Source organism: Lutra lutra, chromosome 9 (genome assembly GCF_902655055.1).
Source record: "Lutra lutra chromosome 9, mLutLut1.2, whole genome shotgun sequence".
NCBI lineage: Eukaryota > Metazoa > Chordata > Mammalia > Carnivora > Mustelidae > Lutra > Lutra lutra.
This window is the reverse complement of record NC_062286.1, coordinates 36,202,672-36,227,178: the sequence shown is the minus strand read 5'-3', so window position 1 is coordinate 36,227,178 and position 24,507 is coordinate 36,202,672. Positions and strand designations below refer to the sequence as shown.

The 24,507-nt window shown below is 46.4% G+C and overlaps 1 protein-coding gene across 1 annotated transcript in view; it reads right to left on the bottom strand.

The window, feature by feature from the left end:
• ACOXL (acyl-CoA oxidase like) overlaps positions 1 to 24,507 on the bottom strand; it is a 336,509-nt gene that overhangs the window by 269,056 nt on the left and 42,946 nt on the right. Inside the window, exons 4-9 of the mRNA XM_047746939.1 lie at positions 23,598 to 23,684; positions 23,183 to 23,281; positions 19,334 to 19,448; positions 18,647 to 18,733; positions 16,797 to 16,869; positions 12,640 to 12,772 (exon numbers count right to left, since the gene is read on the bottom strand). Coding sequence (XP_047602895.1) covers positions 12,640 to 12,772; positions 16,797 to 16,869; positions 18,647 to 18,733; positions 19,334 to 19,448; positions 23,183 to 23,281; positions 23,598 to 23,684 — 594 coding nt within the window. The remainder of the gene's footprint in view (positions 1 to 12,639; positions 12,773 to 16,796; positions 16,870 to 18,646; positions 18,734 to 19,333; positions 19,449 to 23,182; positions 23,282 to 23,597; positions 23,685 to 24,507) is intronic.

Below are 24,507 nucleotides of genomic sequence, written 5' to 3'. Positions count from 1 at the left end.
GCAGCCTCAGGAGTGGGGACGCTTTCTGAGGAAAGAACAGCTACCCTGAGACAGTATGGGTGAATGGGAAAGGAAAGAGGGAAGTCATGGGCAGAGCCCAAAGTGGCAAGGTGTGGCCTGTTTGAGGAAATGCAATCAGATCTGTACCACTGAGTATGAGCTCATTTCTGTCGCCCAGAAAGAATCCTCCTTCACCCAGCTCCTCCACAGTCTGGGACCAGGACTGCTCGCTGAAGCTTTAATCCTGTTACACGGCCATCTCTAGAGAATGAGAGACCATCCCCAGACCTGTGCGTCATCCTCCCAGAATAGCACTCCAGTCACACTGACAATGTCGTCAGACCCATGAGGCTCACTCGTGAGCAATCCGCCAGCGTGAGCCAGGGAGCAAGTGAGCTCGGCAGGAAAGAAAACACAGAATCGTCTCTGCCTGTATAGACCCCTGCAGGGACTGAAAACACCCTGATGTGGGCAAGCTCTGAAGTCATAAAATGAAGGTCTGAATACACACAGAAGAAATGGAGAATGCTTGCTTTTAATTGTTTAAAGATTCAGATCAGGGTTCACTGCCCTTAATTCATTGAAAATGCCACCAAATGACATACATCTGACCTCCATGGAGCTGTGATGTAGACTGACTTATTCTCCACCAAAGAAGCCTTCCCATCGTCATCTACCCATTCACTCACTCACTAAGTGCTTACTAAGTGTCAGGCCCTGTGCTGAGAGGGGACAGCAGTGACTAAGAAGACACACGGCCTACTCCCTTGAAGCTGACGTTCCCAGTGACTGGCCTCCCAGGGCAGGCATCCCGGGCAAGACCTACTTGCTCCGTGGTCTTCTGAGCAGCAAATAAAGGTGGTTCCACAGAAGTCTTCAGGCACTCTGCCCAGGGCCAGCCTTGCAGGCAGGGAGTGCCCACCCCTCAGTTTACCTCCTCCTGCTCCTGCTCCAGCCACAACCTCTCCAAACTCCGCTCAAGTCTGATCCAGAGGTGATTTCCTCCAGTGTAGGCAGGATCCTCCCCCTTCCCCAATCTGTGTAATAAATGTAGTAAGGCCACATATCCTCACTGGAACGGGGCACTGTGTTCTCATCAGGCACACACATTTTAAATATGAACATCCCCTCCTTTTATGGTCCCTACATTGGGGTTGACAAGGCACCCCCCCATCTGGTTTTATAAAAATTGAGAAACAAGCCAAGGAATAGTAGACACAGGCCAAAATGTCGTCTTTCTTATTGATTCAAGCCAGGCTAGAGAAGTAGCTGAGGGAAGTAGTGGAAGGACTCGTAATACCACAGTCCAGCCTTTGGCACACTTGCCCAAGCTGTCCCAGCAGAGCTGGATAGGGAGGCCTCCCATGAGAAGGAGCCTTCCCTAGGGCTAGCCCTCAACACCTGCTCCTTGAAGAAGGGGAAAGTGGGAAAGCAGGTCTCCAAAAGCCCCAGGGTCTCAATCTAGAGCTTCCCCAAGAGGGAGGTCATCCCATAGGCCCTGCGGTAGTGTAAATTAGGGGTGGAGTCGAACCAGTTGTATACTTAAAGGAAAATTTCTATTGGTGAAAGCATAGGAAGCAACCCTTTCTTAACTCCCTTAATGAGTTAAAGGTCACAGTCCCCAAGACCAGAACTGAGGTCATCCTTGGTCTCTCGCATCCAATCAGCCCCAATATCCTCTCTATTCTGTCCTTCACATTTACACCATATTCTTTCCCCACCTCTTCCACACATCATGTCTTACTTGGACCATTATCATAGTCCCAATTGCCAACTATGCACCCCCTCTATCTTCCACCCATCTGCCACGACACTCTATCTAAAATCCAGTTCTGGGAGGCACCTGGGTGGCTCAGTGGGTTAAGCCTCTGCCTTTGGCTCAGGTCATGATCTCAGGGTCCTGGGATCGAGACCCACATCAGGCTCCTTGCTCAGTGGGGAGCCTGCTTCCCCCTCTCTCTCTGCCTGCCTCTCTGCCTACTTGTGATCTCTCTCTGTGTGTCAAATAAATAAAATATTTTTTAAAAAGAAATAAAAAAAATAATAATAAAATCCAGTTCTGGGAATATCCTTATCCTGCATGTAATCCTTCCTTTGCAGGTTCTCCATGGCTCCTGAGTCCTTTTCCATCATGGCCATCACTCACCTGCCAGCTTGGTCAGTGTGGTAGATAACCACCACAACTTCTCAAGCAAGCCATGGAAGCTCTGGCTACAGTAAGCCTTCTGTTCATCCACCGTGGGTTTCATTGCTTTACACTCCCTCCATGTCTTCATGCATGGTCTCCCCTCTGCCTGGAATGTTCTTCCCCCTCTTTGTTTCACAAGCAATTTCTACTTATCCTTCAAGAGTCAGTGTAAAAGTCTTTGGGGGAACTCTCCCCCAATGGCTTAAGCTAATCCTGGTGGCACTTGACCTGGTCTGGCTAGTAACTCCATTATAGCACTAACCTAACATTGATTGTAATTGGTGGTTTCCAATCTCTCTGTCCCCTAACCCTCTCTTTCTCTAATTGACCCCAACAGACCCTATAGGGGGGAAGAAAAAGATAATTTAGAGACTAAAACTCTGGAAAAAAATCTCCAGTTGATCTATATTACAGAAGCAACTGCATCTAAAAAACAAAAACATCTCCCTATAGAAAAGGAACAGATATGAGAAAGAGCTCTTGAAAATTAGAAGTAATTGTACAAATGAAAATGTGTAATGAGGAAAATTCCAGAACATAGAGCAAATCCTATTGAGAACTCTGTGGGGAAAAAGAGAGAGGCAATCAAGATAAAAATTCCAACCTTCAAACAATTCGAGTTCTGAGAAAACAGAGAAAAATAGGGGGAAAAGAATTACCAGAGAACTATTAGAAGAAAGTTCTCCAGAATGAAAGGAATTTTCAAATTTAAAGAGCCTACCAAGTGCCAGGCAGGGTAAAATGAAAGACCAGATCTAGACACGCTACTGAGAAAGTTCCATATACTTAAGCCAAACAGCTTCCAGAGCTAATGCGGAGGTCTCCTACACAGAAATAGAGAAACTTTCACCCGCAAACCTGATGCAAGTAAGCAGAGGTATTCAAAAACCATCGCACTGGACTGAGCTCAGAGTTATACACGCTCAACAAATGTTCATTATATATGGACCTTCTCCCCATAAAAGGACATTCTATGTAAAGGCTGGACCTGCCTGTCTCCCCTCACCCCTCATGCCCCCTGCACACTGATGCTCAGGACCACAGTGACACACAGCGATCACGTAAAGTCCATGGTGCCACTAAAGAACAAGTCAGGTCCCAGGCCACAGTGGAGAAGGAAGCCGGGATTCTGGCCCAGCCGCTAACCAGCCGGCATCTGCCAAATCCCAGTTTGAGTGGAATCGCCACAATTTTAAACATAGACAAAAGAATCTTTTTATTTTCTGGTTTGGGTTGGTTAACCAAAGCAAATACAACCATGTGTCCAAGTGGTCCAGGAATGCCAGAGAGCAGGGTCTGTGATGGATTCATAGGACTCCTTGCTTGAGGATGACAAAAGCCATCCCAGTGTGGGTAAGGCAGGGCCCCAGCACGAGGATGCCACATTGGGAGGCCTGGGGAACTTGGGGCAAGCTGCTACATTTTTCCATCTCTCGGTTTTCTCATCTGGAAAATGAGGATCACGACAGCACCCACCTCACAGAGCCACTGTGATGACTAAAGGACTGGTTATCTATAAAATGCTCAGGGAAGCACTCAGGACAAGGAGTTATTACTTGGGGAAGGGCTGAACTATTGTCACCTTTCTCTGAGAAACTCCCAACAGATGGATCCATGGCAGAGGAAGAAGAATGGAGTCCATGAAATGTGGAGTCAGGAAAAGGTACAGTGACCTGTACAAGCCCTTGTGCTACATGAAATATCAAGTTTCAGGTGGAAAAGCTCCTAAGGACAGCAAGCCCGCCAGGAATCATCCATACTTGACCTCTCGGGTGGCACAGGTGGTGCTCCCCAGGGGCAGGCAAAGGACAGATGACGCTCCTCACAGCTGCAGCCTGGGCACCATTTCTCCATGACCTAGGTGATCAGGATGCAAGAAGCCAGCCCCCTTCCAAGCGGCACCCAGGTGCAGAGCGGCTTGGAAGCAGTCTACACTGGCAGCAGCATTGCTACTGCTTCTCATAGCTGCCACGGCCACACCGCAGGGTTTGAGGAGACTGGGGTTTCCTACGAGGCTTGCTCAGCCTCTGATGACTTAGTTCAAGGGAGCTCTGTTCCTTGAAACGTTATCTTAGTCACAAACATCTCACATTCCTGGGCCACATCAAAAGGGGAGGGATGCCCAAGACTTTCCTCTCCTCCAGCACAGAAAAACTCCATATGCCACCATGTTCTCTCGGGTTGTCCATCTGCAGGTGGGACCTGGAGACTTTGCCCAGGGCGGAAGGGCTGGAGGTCAGCTTCTAGGTCTTTGGTGCCTGAGAGACTCAGAGCCTCATTCAGAAACGTCTCCATAAAACATAGGCACCGGACTCTTATCTCCAAGGTCTCTTCTAACCACAAAAATCTCTGGCCGCTCTCTTTATGAAGCCCACCACCACCACCTTCCAGGATCTAGGTTACCAGGATGCACTGTGAGCTCCCAGAGCTCCCACCTCTCCAGGTTCTCTCTGCTTACTGCCCACAGCAACTCATCCCACATGTGTTCACAGAATTGAAGTAAATTCAGAATGGCAATACTTTAAAATTACCATTTCAAAAATTCATGTCAGGTGCTACTTGTCTACAGTTGTACCAGCTCTTTAACTTTTTGCTCTTTGAGGGAAAAGGCAGCAGATGTACCTTTTAGAAAATAAATGTTCAAATTTCAGTTGTTAAAAATGTAAACTGCCATGGAAACACCACACAAAAATATTTTTTTGTTTTTTTTTTTTTAATATTTTATTTATTTATTTGACAGACAGAGATCACAAGTAGGCAGGGAGGCAGGGAGAGAGGGGGGAAGCAGGCTCCCCGCTGAACAGAGAACCCGATGATGCCGGGCTCAATCCCAGGACCCTGAGCTCATGACCTGAGCCAAAGGCAGAGGCTTTAACCCACTGAGCCACCCAGGTGCCCCACAAAAAAAAAAAAATTTTTTAACCATTTTCACACCCACCCAAAATGCTGCAAACTTATTTTTTAAACCATTTGTGAGCCAAATTATACCCTGAAGAGTCATCCAGATAACTCTGCCTCCTATGAACAGTCTTGGTCTTGGGCCAGACAATTTATTACTCAGATAATGCACCCACCCCCCCTTTCCTTATCCTGACCTTTTTGTAATAATCAACACGCATAGCTGACAAGATGCTAAACTGATGAAAACAACAAAATTCCAGGCTTTTCTTACGTACAACCCCAAATAAATAGAAAGGAAAAAATAATCTGCAAGTCATTATTGGTATTTGCTACCCTCTGGTGGTCAACCTTGGGAAGTTTCTACCCCCAGAAAACTAGAAACGGTACCTCTTTCACAGATGGCCCCTCCAAGGGTCATCCAGACCAAACCCTTTATCCCATGGGACTTCCCCAGCATCTGAGCAAGTCCTCTGCTCCTTTCACCTGTGTACACATTGTGAGGACACTAAAATAAGAATAATGTCAACCTGAGTAGAACAAGATGAGCAACATGAAAATGCTTCCTGAAAGCATACACAATGTATCTAAAAAGACAAGCATACAACTGACACAGAATGAGCCCCATTTTCAATTCTCCCAACTCCCTGTGGTAAGGGATGACTGGCCACATTACAAAAGTATCAACAGAATAAACATCAATCAACTCTGCCTTGTCAATTTCAAGGATATACACACACTTGTGAGTACCGTACATTTTTAAGACATTGCTCTAGAGACCCCATATTCTACCTTACTCTGCCCTCTGTTACACCACACCATTTGACAAGGCAGAGGTCTCACTGTGCTCACTGTCAGAGTTCTCCTATTTCTATCCAATCCCATTCAGTTCAGTCTGCACACCAAGCCCTCATGTGTACAAGGTCCTTTAGAGATGCTCCTTATTTAGTCCTTAATGCTGGCTGAGGGCCAGGCTCTGGAGGATAGAATATGCCTCTGACTTCTCCTTATATACTCTTGCCTAGGGCGTTTTTCTACAATATGTTGTCCGTCAGAAAAGTGACTGCCTTTCTTTACAACATTACATAGCTCCCCATTAACTACCAAATCGTACATGAATGGGTCACCCTTGTGTTCAGAGTCTTTGTAGTGGGATGGGTGGAAAGGTGTGTGGGTGGATGGATGGATGAATGGATAGGTGAGTGGATTGGTGGATAAATGGATGGATGAATGGGAGGAGCGGGTAGGAAGGTAGATAGATGGATGAATGGACGGGTGGGTACATGACTGTGTAGACTGATAGGAAGATGGATGAGTAGATAGATGGCTGGATGGCTGGATAGATAGAAGGAAGGAAGGGAGGGAGGAAAAAAGGAAGGGGTAGGGAAAAGAAAGGGAAGGGGTGGGAAAAGGAAAAGGGAAAGGGGAAGAGAAGGCAAGGAAAGGAAAGGAAGAGTAAAAAGACTGCATGACATTTAGTGTTCTACTAGGCCCTACATGGAGAACAAGTAAAAGGCAAGATCTTTGTCCACCAAATGTTCTATTAATAATCATAAAAATGAAATCAAACTAAGTGACAAGAAGGAGATATAAACGTAAAATGATTCCAAAAGGAAACTAAAGTAGGTGACCTCCTTAGCAAGAATTAAACAGACAAAAACTTGATAACTTTATAGTGGTAGCTACAGAAATTGAGGTTATTAATTTAAAGGGACTGGCTCCTGGTTATCAGGGTGGGCAGGCTGTCATACTCTGATGCCAGCTGCCCAGCTCTAGTCCCAGCTGGTGACTAGAGTACCCAGGCCTGGCATTGCAGAGTTAAATGCAGGAGCCAGACACCAGGGTGAGAACACACATCTGGGACATCTCTGGGGATGTGTTAAAGTCTGTGTGAAGGAGAAGCCCCAGGGCAAGACCGGAAAAAAGGAACACACAGCCAGCTTTGCTCTGTGTTCCTCCAACACAGCCCAGGCCCAAGTGATTTTGCACCATCACACCCCTGTGGTTTGAAAAACCATCTTTGACTCAGAAGACTCAGATACCCCTCACCTCCTCTTCTTTGTTATTCTAATTTTCCATGAAACCACAGAGTCAGAAGGTCTCAAAAAAGTTATTCAAGGCCACAATATCCCCGAAGCCCCATTAATAGGAGAGAGAGACTCTCTTGAAAAAGTGGACTCTACCACCTTCCTCAGGCCCTTTCTTCATGTCCAACAACACTCACTGTCAGAAAAGGTCACGTTCCCATCACAAGTCCTGAGTGTCCCATGTGAAACCAACTTCTTCCCTTTGCTCTCCCTTCAGCCCCAGCAACTGGGAAAAGCTATCCACCATCATACATACCACAGCTTTTTATGACTCAAAGATGGTCATTCACTCCCTCCACTCTTCTCTCAACACCATGTGTCTTTTAATGATCCCCAGGAAGACAGCCAGATGGCACGGACCTCACCACTCCCCATCCCCATAGCCACAGCCAACCATGACCACAGACATCTCCCAGCCACATCCAGGCTCAGCCTCATGCATCCCCGCTGTCAGCTCGAGCACAGCAGGCTGAGCATGTGTTATCAACCCAGTGTGGTATCCTCACAGCCTCAGATGTCATTTTCATGACTGATAGCCCTGAACTTGATTATATAAGCTCACACATCACACCTACATATAATGGTACCTAATAATAATACCAGCCTTCCTGTACGGACGGTGTAAGTGTTTGTGGGCACTGTAGAAGCCCCTTCCAGGTTCTGACCCAGGCCTTACCACATCTCTACGAGGTTGTGCTGTCATTGTATTTAGAGGTGTGGAGAAGGTCAGTAACTTGCCGAGCTCATACAGAGGCAGGCTGCGAATCCAAGAAGCCCATTCCAGAGTCCATGCTGTTCATGGTCTTGCTATCGCCTACGGTAAGCACAGCACTCCAGCTGTCTCCATACGCGTCAATCCCACACACCTCTCCCGAACAACTTTATGTGGGCTGTCTTCCCTCTGCCTGCCTCAGCACTGGCATGAGGATTAGGTGATGAGGAGAAGCATGGCTCCCACCAGATGCGGTCTGGCTTAAGGGCTGTGGTGAAGGTCTTCCTAACCCAACCATTCACAGGCCAGCTCGTGGCCTTCTACAACCCAAAGTGGTAACTCAGCTAATTCAGCAGCTCATGAACACACCCGAGCACCTCCAGCTTCTTAGTATTTATGTCCTGCATTGCCCTGCCCCTGTTCTCACCGAATCCAACTTTATCTTTCCATAATATCTACATGTCAATCTTCTCCACACAACATGCTATGACCATCCTTCCAAACATGGGGCCATCTCCCTTAACAAGGACCAGCAGAGTCAACCTGTAATATACTCAGTGCCCACCTTGGACAAATTTCTTTGATCTCTTCAGGCCTCGGTTTCCCCACATACCAATGGAACCTCCTCAGAACTGTTATGAGGAGAAATAAGTTAATATGTATAAAGCACGTATTATGTGCAGAGTTAGAAGGAGGAGTTAGCAACATCCTTCTTCCCTGCAAGCCTGGAATGAACTGAGGGGTTGGGGTGTGGGGCACAAGATAAACATGTACGGAACACTTACTTCTACTAAGAACTCTGTCAGGTGTTCAATTTGTGAATTCTAATTTATTCCTTTTTTTTTTCTTTAAAGATTTTATTTATTTATTTGAGACAGAGAAAAAGAGCACAAGGAAGGACAGAGGGAGAAGGAGACTCCCCGCTGAGCACGGAGCCCGACAAGCAGCTCAATCCCAGAACCCTGAAATCATGACCTCAGCCAAAGGCAAACACTTAACCGACTGAGCCACCCAGGCACCCCTGATTCATTCTTCATTCATTCTGCCAACTCCTATTTGCTGTGGTCCTACTTCGTGCCATGCCACGTGGGAAGTTAAAGACCCAGCAGTGAAGGTGGCCGGCAGGGCCCTGGCTGTGGAGCCTTTAGGCTGGAAGGACACAGAAATGGCCTATCACACCGTTAGCTGGTCAAAACCATAGCAAATGCTGCAGGGGGAAGTAAAGGGCCTTGAAAACGAGAGAGGGACCACACGTAGGCTGTGACCTTTCTGAAGAAGGGACACTTACTTGTCTGACCACTAACATGGACATGAATACTAACCATGTGAAAAGTGGGGGGAGGGCACGCTAGGCAGCACAGCGCACGTGAGCAGGAGGCCAAGTGAGAGGTCATGCAAGGCACTGGAGACGGGAAGAGAACTTGGGCCATGATCTTGGAGGCACTGGGAAGCCAGGACGGGGCAAAGTGGCTGGGATTGGGCCAGGAATCTATGACTCTATCCGTCTGCTCTGTGCAGGGGTTTTCCAAATGTGGTTCCCAACCAGCAATGTCAACATCAGTGGGGACCTTGCTAGAAATGCAGCTTCACCGGCCCCGGCCCCACCCAGAGGTGCTTAGAACTCTGGAGGAGGGCCCCCGCTACCATGTAGCATCTACTATAAAAGACTAGAGAGACCCTTTGGAGAGTGGGGAACCAGCATGTCTTATGCTGAAATATTTACTTCCGTGCAAGATCAACCCAAAATGATGGGCTAGAACTCTTTCACATTTCACACTCCCTCTATTTCTGTCTCCGAACTCACGGTGACTTTCCCCAGCTTCCTTCCTCCTTCTGAAAATGCTTCCCAGCCCTCCACTTCAGCTGCCCAGCTCTACCGAAGCCCCACCTCCTACCCAAGCCAAATGTCTTGGTTTCCTTTCCCTTTTGTTCCTGCTAATCATTTAATCTGGCACGGCACTTTGGACACAAATTGGAGGAAGGCTATTAAGGCAAGCCTTTAAGAGAAAACCTGAAAGTACTAAGAAACTATGGAAATGAGAGATAACCATGAAAAATAAGACATCTGGGCAAAGTTTAAAAGGCCCGGGCATGCTCAGCCTTGAGCAAATGTCACCATGGGGAGCCACGGTGACAGTTTTCTAATACATAAGGAATGCACATAGGAGAAAAGGATCCATTTTTCCACTCATCAGCGAGAACAGAACAAGCAGGACCGTCTTAGGTTTCAGCCGAGAAAACATCTGTCATGTGTTTGAGCCATAGGAGAGGAGGACCTGCCAAGAGGACTGGTGAGATCATCCTCGCCCGAGACGCTCGCGATGAGATCACAGTGGCCAGGGTCGCTGTCCATCAGGGCCGAGCGCATCGGCGGTGCCCACACCACATCACGCCGGGGGCTCGCAGGCTCCACAAGGGGATCTCCCTGTCACTGGGCAAATGTGCCTCCTGGCCAGGGCAGGTGCTGACTCACAGCCACTCTTTGGCTTCAGAGACACAGAAACCCAAAGAAAACTGCATGCTTCTGCAAAACCTTTCAGACCACCTTGTTACCTGGAGGCCCAGATGCCAGGTGTTCCAATAAAAGCCCACTCATTCCTATCTCACAGCTACTCCTATCTTCCCAGTGACAGCAGCAGTGGCAACAAGCATCACATCAGTGACAGCTCTGAGCTACTGAACATTCATTCGCTCTGTGCCAGCGCCGCACACACCTCTACTCGCTCCTGCCTCATCATTATCACAAGGTCCATTTTACAGATGAAGAAGCTGAGGTTTAAAGAGGCCTCCTGATTCGTCCATGACCCCACTGCTGGTCATGTACTGGCTGAGATTTGGGCCTTGGTTCCCTATTCTATGATCAAGATAGGGCCTCTACGTTGCCAATGTCTGGTAGATCAGAGAATGAGGACCTTTTAAAAATCAGCCATGGGGGAGCCTGGGTGGCTCAGTGGGTTAAAGCCTCTGCCTTCGGCTCAGGTTGCGATCTCAGGGTCCTGGGATCAAGCCCTCATTGGGCTCTCTGCTCAGCGGGGAGCATGCTTCCCCCCCCCGCCCCCGCTCTCTCTGCCTGCCTCTCTGCCTACCTGTGATCTCTGTCTGTCAAATAAATAAATAAAATCTTTAAAAATCAGCCATGGTCTCGTCTCTCCCACCCTCCCTGCTCCAGATCTGATGATACTGAAAATCAAGTCTCTTCCAGAAGGCCCTGCCACTTCCCTGGCTCTGCTACCCTGTGCCTGCCCCTTGGGCCTTGGCCACCAGCCCGGATGAGCTAATGGGGCTGCTGGCAGCATGGACGTCCTCACACACCGCCGCCCCTTCAGAAACATAAAGCACAGGCTTTCTGCACCGCCTGTACAGGCCAGGGGCCAGCAGGTACTTTCGTGTCCCTCGAGCACTCTCCTCAGAGGGACCCAAGGCCACTGCCAGCAGAGGAACTCTGGTGCACAGACTGCCACTGAGGGAACAGATAATCCTGGCTCTGACTTTTGTCCCAGCTTCTCTACAATGTAATACTCAGCTCACCGACTTCTCCCCTTGTGCCTCTTTCTGGAGTCCCGAAATGGCTGAAATGGTTTCTATTACAGACTTAAAGAAGAAGCGTTCCTTAGCACTCTGAAGCTGTGCTTCAGAACACAGCCTTGACTTCAAGCTTCCCTGGGGCCTCCTTCATTTGTCAGATGATTCAGCCAAGGGAACCAACCGGCTGGGCCACTCCTAATGCAGGACCTCAGAACTCAACACCCCTTCAGAACCACGGGAACACAAGCACAGGAAGCAGTGCCTATGGGCGTGAGGTCGCTGGCTGAGCACTGAGCCTGGGTATTTACAGCATCTCAGTTGTACCCACCAGCAGGAAATGCAAAACACAGGGCAGGTCCTATCAGGCCGGCTTCCTGGGAAGTAGGACCAAATCGATGGAAGAGAGTAAAGAAGAATTCTCCTGCTAGTCAGCCGACTGTGTGCTGATGTCAGGCCTCAAGTCAGGTTAATGAAATTTATTCCTTCTTGATGGAAAAGTTGGATTCGTGCCACAATGTATATTCACAGGTTTCCTAATTTTTCTTCCAGCTTCACCAAGCTCCATGGAGCTTAGAGCAGGTTTTTCCCTCATGCAAAAGGATGGAAAGGGCCCAGAGAACAGACAATGTTGAGCCTTGAGGAGGAGGAGAGGAGGAGGAGGAGGAAGAGGAGAAAAAGGAGAAAGAGAAGGCCCCTCCAGAACTTGCCTCTACTGGCTGCTCTTTCCAAATTAGTATCTGGGAGGGTGGGAGAGGAGGGGAGGTAGAGATGCCTTCTAGGGGTCTGGCTTCATGGACTCCAACTGTGATCCTGAATGCCATGCCCCAAACAGCCAGGTGACCATCAAATCTCCCCAGTGAACTGAACTGAGACACGCCAGCCTCCCCTCACTTGTCAGCTCTTAGCTGCTTTTCCAGCAGATGCATTTGTTCTAAATGACCCAGGCCCCCCCCAAGGTCATCTTTTGTGGCTCCTTTACCACAATGCCTATGTCGTACCCACCATAATCAGCAACCCATCTGAGATGAAGATGGATAGGATTCCATGATAAGAAGGGTGCAGAAATGTTCTCTGTATGCGACCAACTGGCCCTTCTTAGTATCTAACCATTAACCCTAGCCACATTACAATAACTGTGGCTCAGGAAGCTCAGCTCCTAAAATTGTTATCCACCCCCTGGAACATGCAGAGAATAAACCGTGATGTAAATTAAAATCAGAGTCAACTACCTTCATGGCACCCAGAGCTTGGAAAGTCACAGCTAATCTCGAAGGGGTCAGCGCTGCCAGCATCGCATTGAATCTTGCACTCTTGTTCTTAATAGGGGAGTGGTACTGCCCATCTGGAGCCACAGAACCAAACCTATGATAGGGGAGAGGCAGGTGGAAAAGAGGAGCAGGGTTAACAAAGAAGAAGTACACGGCACCACTAGAAATGATGTCATACACACACACAAGGTTTCCGGGTCCAGGAACAATGCTCATGAGACCTCAGAGTCGGAGGCAGGGGAAGAGTCTCCCCAGGAGATTCTGACCAAGACTTGACTCACGGAAAGTAAAAGCAGGTTTCGTGCCAAAAAGAAGCATGGGGAGTGCCATCATTAAACCCACACTGGAGCCTGAATGTGAAGACCACACCCCAATCCACTCTTTTGTTGTTGATATATAATTCACATGCCATAAAATCTCCCCCTTTTAAGGTGTGCAATTCAGTGCTTTTTAGGACATTCAGAAACTCGTACAACCATTACCACTGTCCAGTTCCAAAACATTTCATCACCCCCCCAAAAACCCTCATGCTGTGAGCAGTCACTCCCCATACTCATCGTACTCCAGGCCCTGGCAACCGTTAAACTACTATCTATCTCTACAGAGTTGTCCATTCTGGATGTTTCCCATCGGTGGAACTGTACAATATGTGGCTTTTATGTGTGCCTTCTTTTACTCAGCTCGGCGTTCTCATGGTCCCTGCATGTTGTGGTGTGTGTCCATACTTCATGCCTGTTTACGGCCCCATGATAAGCCTCCACATGGATACACCATATCTTGTTCCTCTGCTCATCAGTTCATGGATATTTGGGTTGTCTCCCCTTTTATGGCTATTATGAATAATTATGCTATGAACAATTGAACAATTTGAACAATTGTGGACATGTTTTGGTGCAAGCATGTTTTTCATTCTCCTGTGAACGATGTTTTCACCCATACCTAGGAACAGAATGGGCTCATATGAAAAACTTAAACTTTTGGAGAAATGCCAAACTCTTTTCCAAATTGGCAACACCATTTTCATCCCCACCAAGAAGGTTTGTGGGTTTCAATTTCTCCACATCCTCGCCAACCATTACAGCCTGTCTCTTTTTTTATACCCATCTGAGCAGGTGCAAAGTGGTATCTCATTGTGGTTTTGATTAGCATTTCCCTAATGACAATGATGTTGAGCATCTTTTCATGTGCTCGCTAGCCATTTGCATATCTTCTTCGAAGAAATGTCTATTCAGGCTTTTGCCCATTTTTCAACTGGGTCATTTGTCTTTTAATTGTTGAGCTGTAATAGTTCCTTTTATATTCTGGATGCCATATATATAAATAGATAGATATGGATGATATATATGTATCATACATATCACAATATATGTGATTTCCAAATATGTTCTTCCATTCTGTGTAATGTCTTTTCATGTCCTTCATAGTGTCCTTTGAGGTGCAAATTTTTAAAATTTTGATGAAATTTAAAAATTTGCTTAATTTTAATTTCTTTTTTTCTTTGGTTGCTTATGTTTTTGGTGTTTAAATCAAGGTCACAAAGACACACATCTATCTTTTCTTCTAAGAACTTTAAGTTTGGGCCTCTACATTTATATCTGTGATCCATTTTGAGTTAATTTTTGTGTACAGGATGAGTGAAGAGTCCAACTTCATGCTGTTGCCTGTGGGTGTCCAGTTGCCCCAGCATCATTTGTTGAAAGGACTATTCTTTCCCCCCATTAAGAAGTCTTATTGTCGGGGCGCCTGGGTGGCTCAGTGGGTTAAGCCGCTGCCTTCGGCTCAGGTCATGATCTCAGGGTCCTGGGATCGAGCCCCACATCGGGCTCTCTGCTCAGCAGGGAGCCTGCTTCCTCCTCTCTCTCTGCCTGCCTCTCTGCCTGCTTGTGATCTCTCTCTATCAAAGAAATAAATAAAATCTTTAAAAAAAAAAAAAAAAAAAAGAAGTCTTATTGTCCCTGTTGAATATTAATTTACCATAAATGTAAGAATTTATTCCTAGACTCTCTATTCTATTTCATTGCCTATCTATTTATCCTTATGCTAATACCACAGTAAATTTTTTTTCCTTTTTTTTTTTCATTTTTTACTTCCCACCTGCTTTCAGGGGATCCACTATAATATCACACCGTCTCCATTACTATAGATTTGTAATAAATTTTCAGATCAGAAGTGTGAGTCTCCTACTTCTTTAGCAAGATTGTTTTGGCTATTCTGACTCTTGTATTGCCACATAAAGTTTAGGAGTAGTTTCTCAGTTTCTGAAAAAAACAAAAACAAAAACAAAAACAAAAAACAAAAGGGCAACTAGGATTTTGACAGGGATTGCAATGAATGTAAACATCTACTTCCTGATCCATTTTTTATCAACACCCCAAAATGGGGCTCCTCCTCCAAAATGCCTGTTTCCACTGCGGTTTTCTGGCATATTGAAGGCAGTTTAAAGGGCAATAGAATGGTTTAGAATCAAATCCTTCTTATAAAAAATATCTATATATTCTCATATCTTCTACAGACCATGTAGCTCACTGTCACTTTTCTTACTGGCTAGAGCTAACTTTCTAATCTCTAATGCATTGGATGAAAGATGAGCCAATGGATCCAGCTTCTGGCAGACTGGCCAGGCCACTGAGATCTCATGAGGGTGGATGACACATGGGGAGCTCTACAACTACAGCTTTCCTTCCCTCTTGCCCATCCCCCAGAGCACAGTGCTGCTGCCTGAGCAACTGGAAAATGTGCTGGCATCTCTGGGGAAGGCTGGTGGCACTCAGACCTGCTGTCATGGGCACTGGTGGCTCCTGAGGGGGCCTCAAGGCTTCCCCACACACCAGGATAACTGCAAAGATGCTTTTGTTGTTTCCATTTTATCTCTTACCAATTCCCCAGGGGCTTGGGCGGGGCGGAGGGGGGTGGTTAACAGAATTTGGTTCTTTTAAACTTTGTTTCTCACACATTTTTCTTAAACTTTTGGCATCTATGACATTGACCTGCTGACAAGAGTTTGCAGGCAAAGCAAAGGAATGAAGTGTTATAAAGGAAATTCTAGACTCAAGCTGATTATCCAGACCTTAATTGCTAGCTTTTCCACAGATTTGCCATAAGCTGGTAGGTCAGGATTGTTACTAGATACTGGAAATGCTGTTGAGAAAAGTAACCGTGATTGGTGTTTCTTGGCCTCTGCAAAGTGTAATGTGAACTCCTAGAGCTCCATCCCTGAAAATGCACCAGAAGAAGCAGCCTTCACCTCATCGTTTAACCCACCCTGATGGCAATGGGATGCTGGGAAATGACACTGAGCATCTCTGACATTACCCATCCCTCCAAGAAGCACTGGCTATAACAGCCTCCTGGGCTGAACGGTGGTACCTTACCTCCTGCCACCCCCGAAGGAGGCGATAATATTACCCAGTGTGTAATAGCAACAACAGCAACAAATTTTAAGGAAACAACCTAAATTGCCCAACAGTAAGAACAGATTACATAAACTGTAGATCACTTATTTAACGGTCTATTACAATAATATTGAAAATGATAACGTACATATGTATTTCCTGTTGCATAAAAACATAATGTTAAGCAGAAATTACAAGTTATAAAAAATAGAATTTGTGGGGCACCTGGGTGGCTTAGTCGGTTAAACCTCTGCCTTCAGCTCAAGTCATGATCCCAGGGTCCTGGGATAGAGCCCCACATGGGGCTCTGCTCAGCAGGGAGCCTGCTTCCCCCTTCCCCCTGCTTCTCTGCCTACTTGTGATATCTCTCTCTGTGTCGAATAAATAAATAAAATCTTAAAAAAAAATAGAATTTGTAAGTGGATCTCATTCAGTAAAAATCAAACATCCCTCTCTCTGTTGATACACCAGTGTGGAAAGAATTCTAGAGAGTTATACATTAAGGTGTGCATAACAATCACTGTGTCTGGGGAATAGCATTTTGGATAACTTCAATTTTTTTCTGTTTTCTTATCTACATTTTCCAATTAAAGATCAATAAACTTGTAGGAGTGGCTGGCAGACAGCCTGGACGTGCAGCCCATGAGACCCAGGCGCCAGGCCCAGCTTGGGAGAGCAATGAGATCATAAGCACAGCCAATCTGAGTTAAAGTGAAAAGTACTCACTTATCCAGCAGGTTCTCCCTTGGTATCCGAACCTTGTGAAATATTAAAATCCCATTATCCACACCATGCAGACCTAGAGAGAGCAGAAAACAGCTGCAGGGGGCAAATCCGTGCTAGCCTCAGACCTACCATTCCTGCTATTTCCCAGGCCTGTCTCTGCTAAAATCCCACACCCTGGATGCCTGTTGCTGTTCTATTTGGGGCAGGGGTGGGGACGTGGTCTGTTTGTTTTCTTGAAGAGCTGTGCCTTCTGTGCTCCTGGGCTCATGTGGAGAGTCTGGGTACTATGACTTGGGAAGGAGGAGCTCTAGGCATCAGAAGGAAATGTCAGGGCAAGCGCTGAGAAGGCAGGAAAGCAAGAAGTCTAATTTCTCCTCCCTCCCAGCACTTCCGTACCAGAACAAGGGGTAAGTTTGTGAAATCAGATGCCTAAAAAGACAAGAGAAAATGGCCACGAGGACAGCTGTGAGTGACTGGGGTGACCCAAGTTTCAGAAGCTTCCTGAAAGCCACTGGTCCTGTTTCCTAATGACACCTGTCAGAATCTGGGGTCTACTTTTTGTTTATCTCACACTTAGGAAGATTTAATCCGAGGGGGAAAAAAATCTTTAGTAAACATCTTTATTTAGAACATCACCCCTTGACAAGGACACAGTTGCATTTAGGAGCTTACAAGGAAACCAAAGCAGACTTTTTGAAGTTGCCAGTGTTTTAAATGTCTGGCACCACTTCACAAGAGCTCAGCCCTCTGCTCTCAGCAACAATGGACTTGAGAGGTGACTTCAAGGGACAAGGCCAGCGAGGGCCTCTGTCACCCCTGAGAGATATAGTCAGAGCACTCACAACCCTACCTGTAGCCCATTCCTGCAGCCATGGCAGTGGTCATTAAACATAAGGGCCAAGACGAGACTATCCCCTCCACTGAAGAATCATCTTCTTCCGCCTTTTTTCTTTTTATTTTTCCTTCTCTGCCCACCTGTTTCTTTGGAATGGTTTGGCCTTGGTTGTGGACAACCAGTGGGGCCCACAGGCATGGCCTGCTCTCAGTAATTGCTGGTTGAATTACACCCCCCCAACCCCACCCCCAAAATTCACATATTCGAGTTCTAACCCCCAGTACTAATGAATGTGACCTTATTCGCAGACAGGGTCTTTACAGAGATAATCAAGCTAAAAGAGGTCATTAGGGTTGCCCTAATCTAAGGGACTGGATTATAGAAAGGGGAAATTTGGACACAGACATGCACACTAGGAGAGAGAACGCCATGCGAGCATGAAGATACCAGCTAGAAGCCAAGGAGAGAGGCGTGGCACAGATTCTCCCTCACAACCCTCAGAAGGAACCAATCCTGCCAGTGCCTTGATCTTGAACTTGTAACCTCCAGCACTATGAGCCAATACATTTCTGTTGTTTAAGCCGCTCAGCCTGGGGTATGACAGCAAACTCGTCCTGTGAGTCAGTCCTCGGGATTCATCAAGGGCCTCCGAGGCACCAACACCAGGCTGTGGCTCAGAGGCAGGAAAAAGAGAGAGCCTCGACTGGCCCTCTGAGAGCCCACAAGTCCAAGAAGAGGAAAAGAGGCGAAAATTACACAGGGCAAAGCTGCCTCATGACTGGAAAATCCGAGAGGCTGGGAGAAAACAAGACCAATGCATATTCATAAACGGCAATCTTCAACATTCCCCACAGTTGTGACATAAAAGACTTTCATCAGGCTTCAAAATCGAAGAGTTTTCTCTGCCTTCTCTGTTTTGCTATTTTGGTGAGTTAGGTTCGACCCTCCTTGGGTGGGGCAGGGAGTATGCAGGAAGTGCAAATGAGGGGAGAAGAGGTGTCACTTGGGGACTCACCTTCCTTATACATCATATCAATAGCTGTCACTCCGGGGTACAAGCTTCCATTCTCATCACGGACAGGAACAATGAAACAGTGGGGCCCTGAGAAAGCAGAGAGACAGTCGCTAAACTCTCTTTTCTCTTAAAGCTAGGATTAAAGCTTTATTCATTTCCTGGAACAGCCTATAAATTGTGTTGATCCTGAAATTCAGTCAGTTCTAGGACCCTGCCCTGCATGTGGTAGTGTATACAGTAGTCCCCCCTTCTCCACAGGGGATATGTTCTAAGACCCCAGTGAAGGCCTGAAAACCATAGAAAGTACCCAATCCTATATATGCCAAGTGTTTTCCTGCCTACGTGATGAGATGAAGTGAGGGAATGACCTAGGCCCTGTGACAGAGTGTGACACTACTATGGACCCTCTGACCTCGGAAGGAAGGTCATCTGCTTCCAGACTGCAGCTGATGGCAGGTAACCATAATCATGGAAGGCAAAACTGCACATAAGGGTGGGGAGGGGGGGACTACTGTAATGTCAAATGTAAGAATAAATTCAGCCACCATGTATATTGAAGAAATAAAGTTGGTGCTGAGTTTATACCAGACAAAACCAGTGCTGTGAAGTACACTTTCAAGGTAAAGTACTTGCTGGAAAGTAGTAAGGGTAAAGAGAATTATTCTAGCTTTCTGCACTAGCACAAACCTTGCGATCTTCCGTTTATGATGAGCTGAGCAAAGACAGCAGCATAATTCCCATACATTGCATTTCCAATGTACATCTTCTCAGCATTTTCACATGGCGTGTCGATCACAAACTCCTACACAGAAAAAGAGCGACAGAGTTTTCCTTTCCTAGGCTCAACTCAACTCCTTGGCTCAGTGCAATGATTACTGTGAAATAGATCCACATCCTCCAGCAGGACACCCTCAGGTGATTGATTTCACAGCAGAAGAGAAGACAAAACCCCCAAGCCTCTGGTGATCTATACTCAGCTCTCCCAAACACCCCCCTGGCAAGGTTCACAAGACAGGATGGCACATCTAATGATCTGCGGCCCCTAGGTGGATGAGTCCACATCTGCGTGTTTTATCTTGTCTGCTGGGCATTGCGTCTTGTGGACAAATCACTTGGTTCCTCATGTCCTCCACTCTTGCCCTGGCCTTGAAAATCTCTACCTTATTGATAGGGTTTTGTTGCTTAAACAGCATCTAATTGAAGGCCAAAATCGTATGCCAGAAATGCAAGCAAGATTAGTAGGCAACCATGACCTAGACCCACCATTGCTTAGAATCTTAGCCCACACAATCCTGATTTTTATAAAAGGGGGGAAAAAAACTCATTTGAGCCTTTGGATGATTGTTTCAGATCCTGCCACTCCATTTTCTTGATCGATGGATATAATAATTAAAAGTTCCCCCCAAAATGCATAAACCCTTAAACTGAAGCATTTATAGGTAATTCTCTATCTTATAAGGGAAGAATCTTTGAATATGCCACCCAGTTTGTTTCCATCATATGACCAAAGATTCTTCCAGCTCCAAACAGTCTGAAATTAACATTGTTCAAGAAAACGATGCAGGGTTTTTGTTTTCAGGCTCTGCTCAACCTGGGTCTTCTCTCTCCTCCTCTTGGGAAGCCAGGGCAGAATCACAATGGAAATGCTCCCGCTTCACTTCTGACTCTGCTCACCACCTGGGTTACCCAGGAACCTCTCATCAAGGAGGCACTGACGGTAACGGGCAGCTCTGAATACAGTGTCTCTGGGGCAGGTCAGGGAATCCAGGGGAAATGGCAAAAGAGCAGGACTGCACATCTAATTGGAGCTGACAATATCGAAAAGGTGGCTGAACTAAAGCAACAAATGATTGATCATGTAAAGATTATCTCAGAGTCCGGATTTTAAAGTCTATAGACTACCCTCGCCCGCTGGCCAAGACATACATTCTCGAAGCCCAAGAAAACATTCTCTGACATGTGTTTGCACAAGGAAACTTCGAGCATGTGCAAGCATTTTCAGAAACATAAATGGACAAGCTGAATCCTTTTAAGGGAAGTCTCTGGAGACTGCCCTGGTCTTATCAGGCCAGCCAGGATTTCTCAAAGAAAGGAACTATTTGAGGCTGAGTGCAGTAACAACCACAACAACAACAAAAAAATCCGTGTGGTGAAGGGACGCTTACCCCTCAAGGGTAGGAAGGGAAGTAGCAGAGTAACATTGACCTGGCAACAAAGATTTGGTGGGGTGGGGAAGAGACGGGAGGCCATCCATCCCCGTAAACATCTGATACACTCTGGGAAAGGAGGTTTGTCACTTCTGGCAAAAACATTGATTTGGGAAAGTCTGCACAAGCCAAAATGCTGGCATTAAAGCAGGATCTAAATAATGCGCACCATGTGTGTCGGTTCCTACCATAATTAGTTGTTGAAGGCCAACAAAATGGTCAGTACTGTAAGCACTAAAAAAAAAGGAAGAAGAAGAAAGAAAAGAAGAAAAAAAAGGCTTTGCCCAAAAGCTCATAGCTGCATTTATTTTTGTTAGTTAGCATAAAATATAAAACTAAATTCTCCCTTACCTCTTAATTATCCCCACCACTACCCGAGCCTCTGTCCAAAAATAAAAATAAAACAGCCAACCCACAGAAATGAATAACCAGAAAATGTAAGTGATTGAAAGAGTCCTTGAGGGAGAGAGGGCTCATTGGATGTGCTCTCACGTTTTACAAGGGAAATGAAGGGGGAAACACGGAAAGCAATGAAGGAGAAATCCATTCCCTGCTATGTCAATCCTCAGTGGCCCGAGTTTATGATGGGCTTATTCTCTCTCTCACTCCCACCGGAGTGTTCACCAGAGTCTCCTCATCATTACGGTTTCAGCTCTGCAACCTCCCTGCAGAAGGCGGCAGCTGCCAAAGCACGCCAGGTAGCTAAATCATTTATGCTGTTTGGGGAAAATGGGACCCACCCTGGGAAATGATTTTGGTGGGGAAAAAATAATGACTGTAAGAAGAAACAAATAAATAAGAATTCTGGGTGGGGTTTCTTTTTTCCTCTCTAATGACAGCAAGGTGAGCTCAGTACTGTGGTTTAGGGAAAGAAAAAACTGATCAACCAAAAATTGAAAAGGTGTTTGGTTAGCACGCCACCCCTTGCTGGAAAGCTAAGCTGTGAGGGGCAGCCCCACCTGAGGTAGACTCGTTCATTAACTGCAGATTCATTCATAGTTTCCTAACCTCTGTGAGCCTCAGTTTCTCCACCTATCAAATAGGGTCAATAATATCTTCCTAGAAAACTACAGGGTCTTTAACACAATGTCACATGTAGAGTGCTCAGCCTGACATCTAGCACACATGGGCTAGATTACAAGAAGTGGCTTACCGTCATGTTGTGGGATGGTTATTGCAAGGGAATACGGTGAAGTATACAGAAGGTATTCGACACAGAGCCCGGCACATAGGGAGCATTCAATACATGCCAGTCCTTACTCTTGCTAAGACCTTGGACATCGCTGACTATTATAGAGATTAGCATCTGGGCAGGAGGACGGGATGAACATATTCCAACAGAACCTTCGCTTGAATCCGTCATTCTAACCCCTGATCCCCTCTAGCTAGCATTTGTGGGTCGGGAAAACCCGCTAGCAAAAATTCAGATTCTAAAGGACAAACTCAGCAAAAACGAAGAACAGCTAGAGTGAGTAGCCACACCTACACCCACGCCGCACGCCTGCACACATATTTTTACCCACACTCGTGTCTAGAAAGAACTTCAAAATTTACGTATTCCTTCACAGTTCTTAGGAGAACCCAATATCAAGCAAGAAACTATGAAGGAGAGTGAAATAAGTAGAGAGTTTCTTTATTCGGAGGGAGTAGGAGCTAAAGAAATGGAGACTTCTTTAGATAGAGCAGGGTTTTCGCCCTGCGGGGTATGATGCATTTATGGAGAGGGTCAGTTTAGAGTCTTGATGAACTGGTTTTTATTTATGAGGACAGAAGGGAAACTAACGAAGTTCCCCACGTATACTAAAGATCAAAGAAGCAAGACTGTTTTGTGAAATTCTATTTGGGAGGCCACGGAAGTTTTCATGTAAGTCACAGTTAGAAACACTGCTTCGTGCCAGTAACAAGGGCTTGGTTCCTGGTAAGGAGACATCAGCACACGCAGTGCCCTCCTGCCACACGGTGCAAAGGGGAGTGTGAACAAAACTTTTCCAGCCATTTACCTGAGGCGGTTGGGAAGTATGACAAAATGGCGCCCATATTGTTCTCATACGGGTGTCACCAGACGTCCAATTAACAAGAGCACGTAAAGTGCGTGAAGCAGTGCCTGCACATGGTATGTGCTGAGAAAGTGCTGGCTTATATGAGACACATGAAGGCTGAGCATGTGTCCCCCTCCACTAAAGCACCTAGGCAATTGTTTGAAATCTGAGCCCCTCTGACCAGAGAGTGTACATGGAGGATGTGAGGTTGACCTCGGGAAGAAGGAGAGTCTGGTTCTGAGCAGGTTTCCCACCACCCCAAACTGCAGAACAAGGGGCAGAATCCTCACCTGCGCCGAGAGGTCAAAGGTGGCTTCAGTCTGGATCCCTCTCACGTTGCTCCCGTGGCCCCTCTCGGTCATTGCAAACATCCCAGTGTATTTCTGCTCCTGGAGTTTACCAGATATTAGAAGGGAATTAGCTAGTCAGATGCTCACTCTAACTGCAGAGCTCTGATCATCAAGGATGTGAGTGAGAGAGGGAGCGGTGAATTGGAGATATTTACAAGCGTTGAGCCTGGAGGCAGCTACTGTGACAACAACGTGACAGTTCTTTTAAAAAACAATCTGGAATCTCTCATTCAGAACAAGATTCTCCCTGACGTTAATTCTCTGGTTTACTTTCTTTCTCTGCAAACATGCGCTCACGCACACATCTAGTTACTATGAATTTTTAAGGCTCTCCATGGAAGAAAACACGCCATACCTGGAGGGGCTGAAGCCACTTAGTGACATGTCCTGGGCTTCCAAGGTTCCTGACTGCACCACCAAATAGCCAATAAATTATTCCACACTGAAAGCAAGAACAACAGACCGTTGTTAGCGAGAGTCAACAATTGAATGATGAATAAAGCCCTGGCCAAACTCCATTCAAGGAGCATGTGTTCAGCTTGTCCAGCTTTACAAAAGCCCCACAAGTGGTCCAGTTTCATTCTTTTGCATGTGACTGTCTAGTTTTCCCAACACCATTTGCTGAAGAGACTGTCTTTTTTCCACTGGATATTCATTCCTCCTTTGTCAAAGATGTATTGACCACCTAATTGTGGGTTTACTTCTGGGTTTTCTGTTCTATTTCACTGCTCCACATCTCTATTTTTATGCCAGTACCATACAGTTTTAATTCCTACTGCTTTGTAATATGACTCGAAATCTGGAATCGTGATACCTCCAGTTTTGTTTTTCTCTCAAATGACGCTTCGGAACGTTCAGTCTGCCTTATCTGCTCAGGGGCTAGCTTAGTGCCTGGTGTGTAGAAGATGTGTAACGAAGTATTTATGCACTGATCCCAGACACTAGCCCAGACTGCAGAGGTGAACCCTACCATGAGAAACTGCCAGCAAACAGGAAAGCTGATGGAAAATGGAATGCAAATCCAATAACGAGCAAGCACTCAGCCCGCGATGAGACAGCCTGGGCTCCAAGCCCAGCTCAGCTACCCACTGGCTGGGGGACCTTGGACAAATGGCAATCCTCAGTCTCCACGTCTGACAAATACAGTGAGTGATGAGTGCTCCCACTTACTGAGCACTTACCCTTCTAAGCACTGAGCTTCATACACACAGCCCACTGATTCTCACAACCACCCCGGGAAAAACACGTCATCACCCCCACTTGAC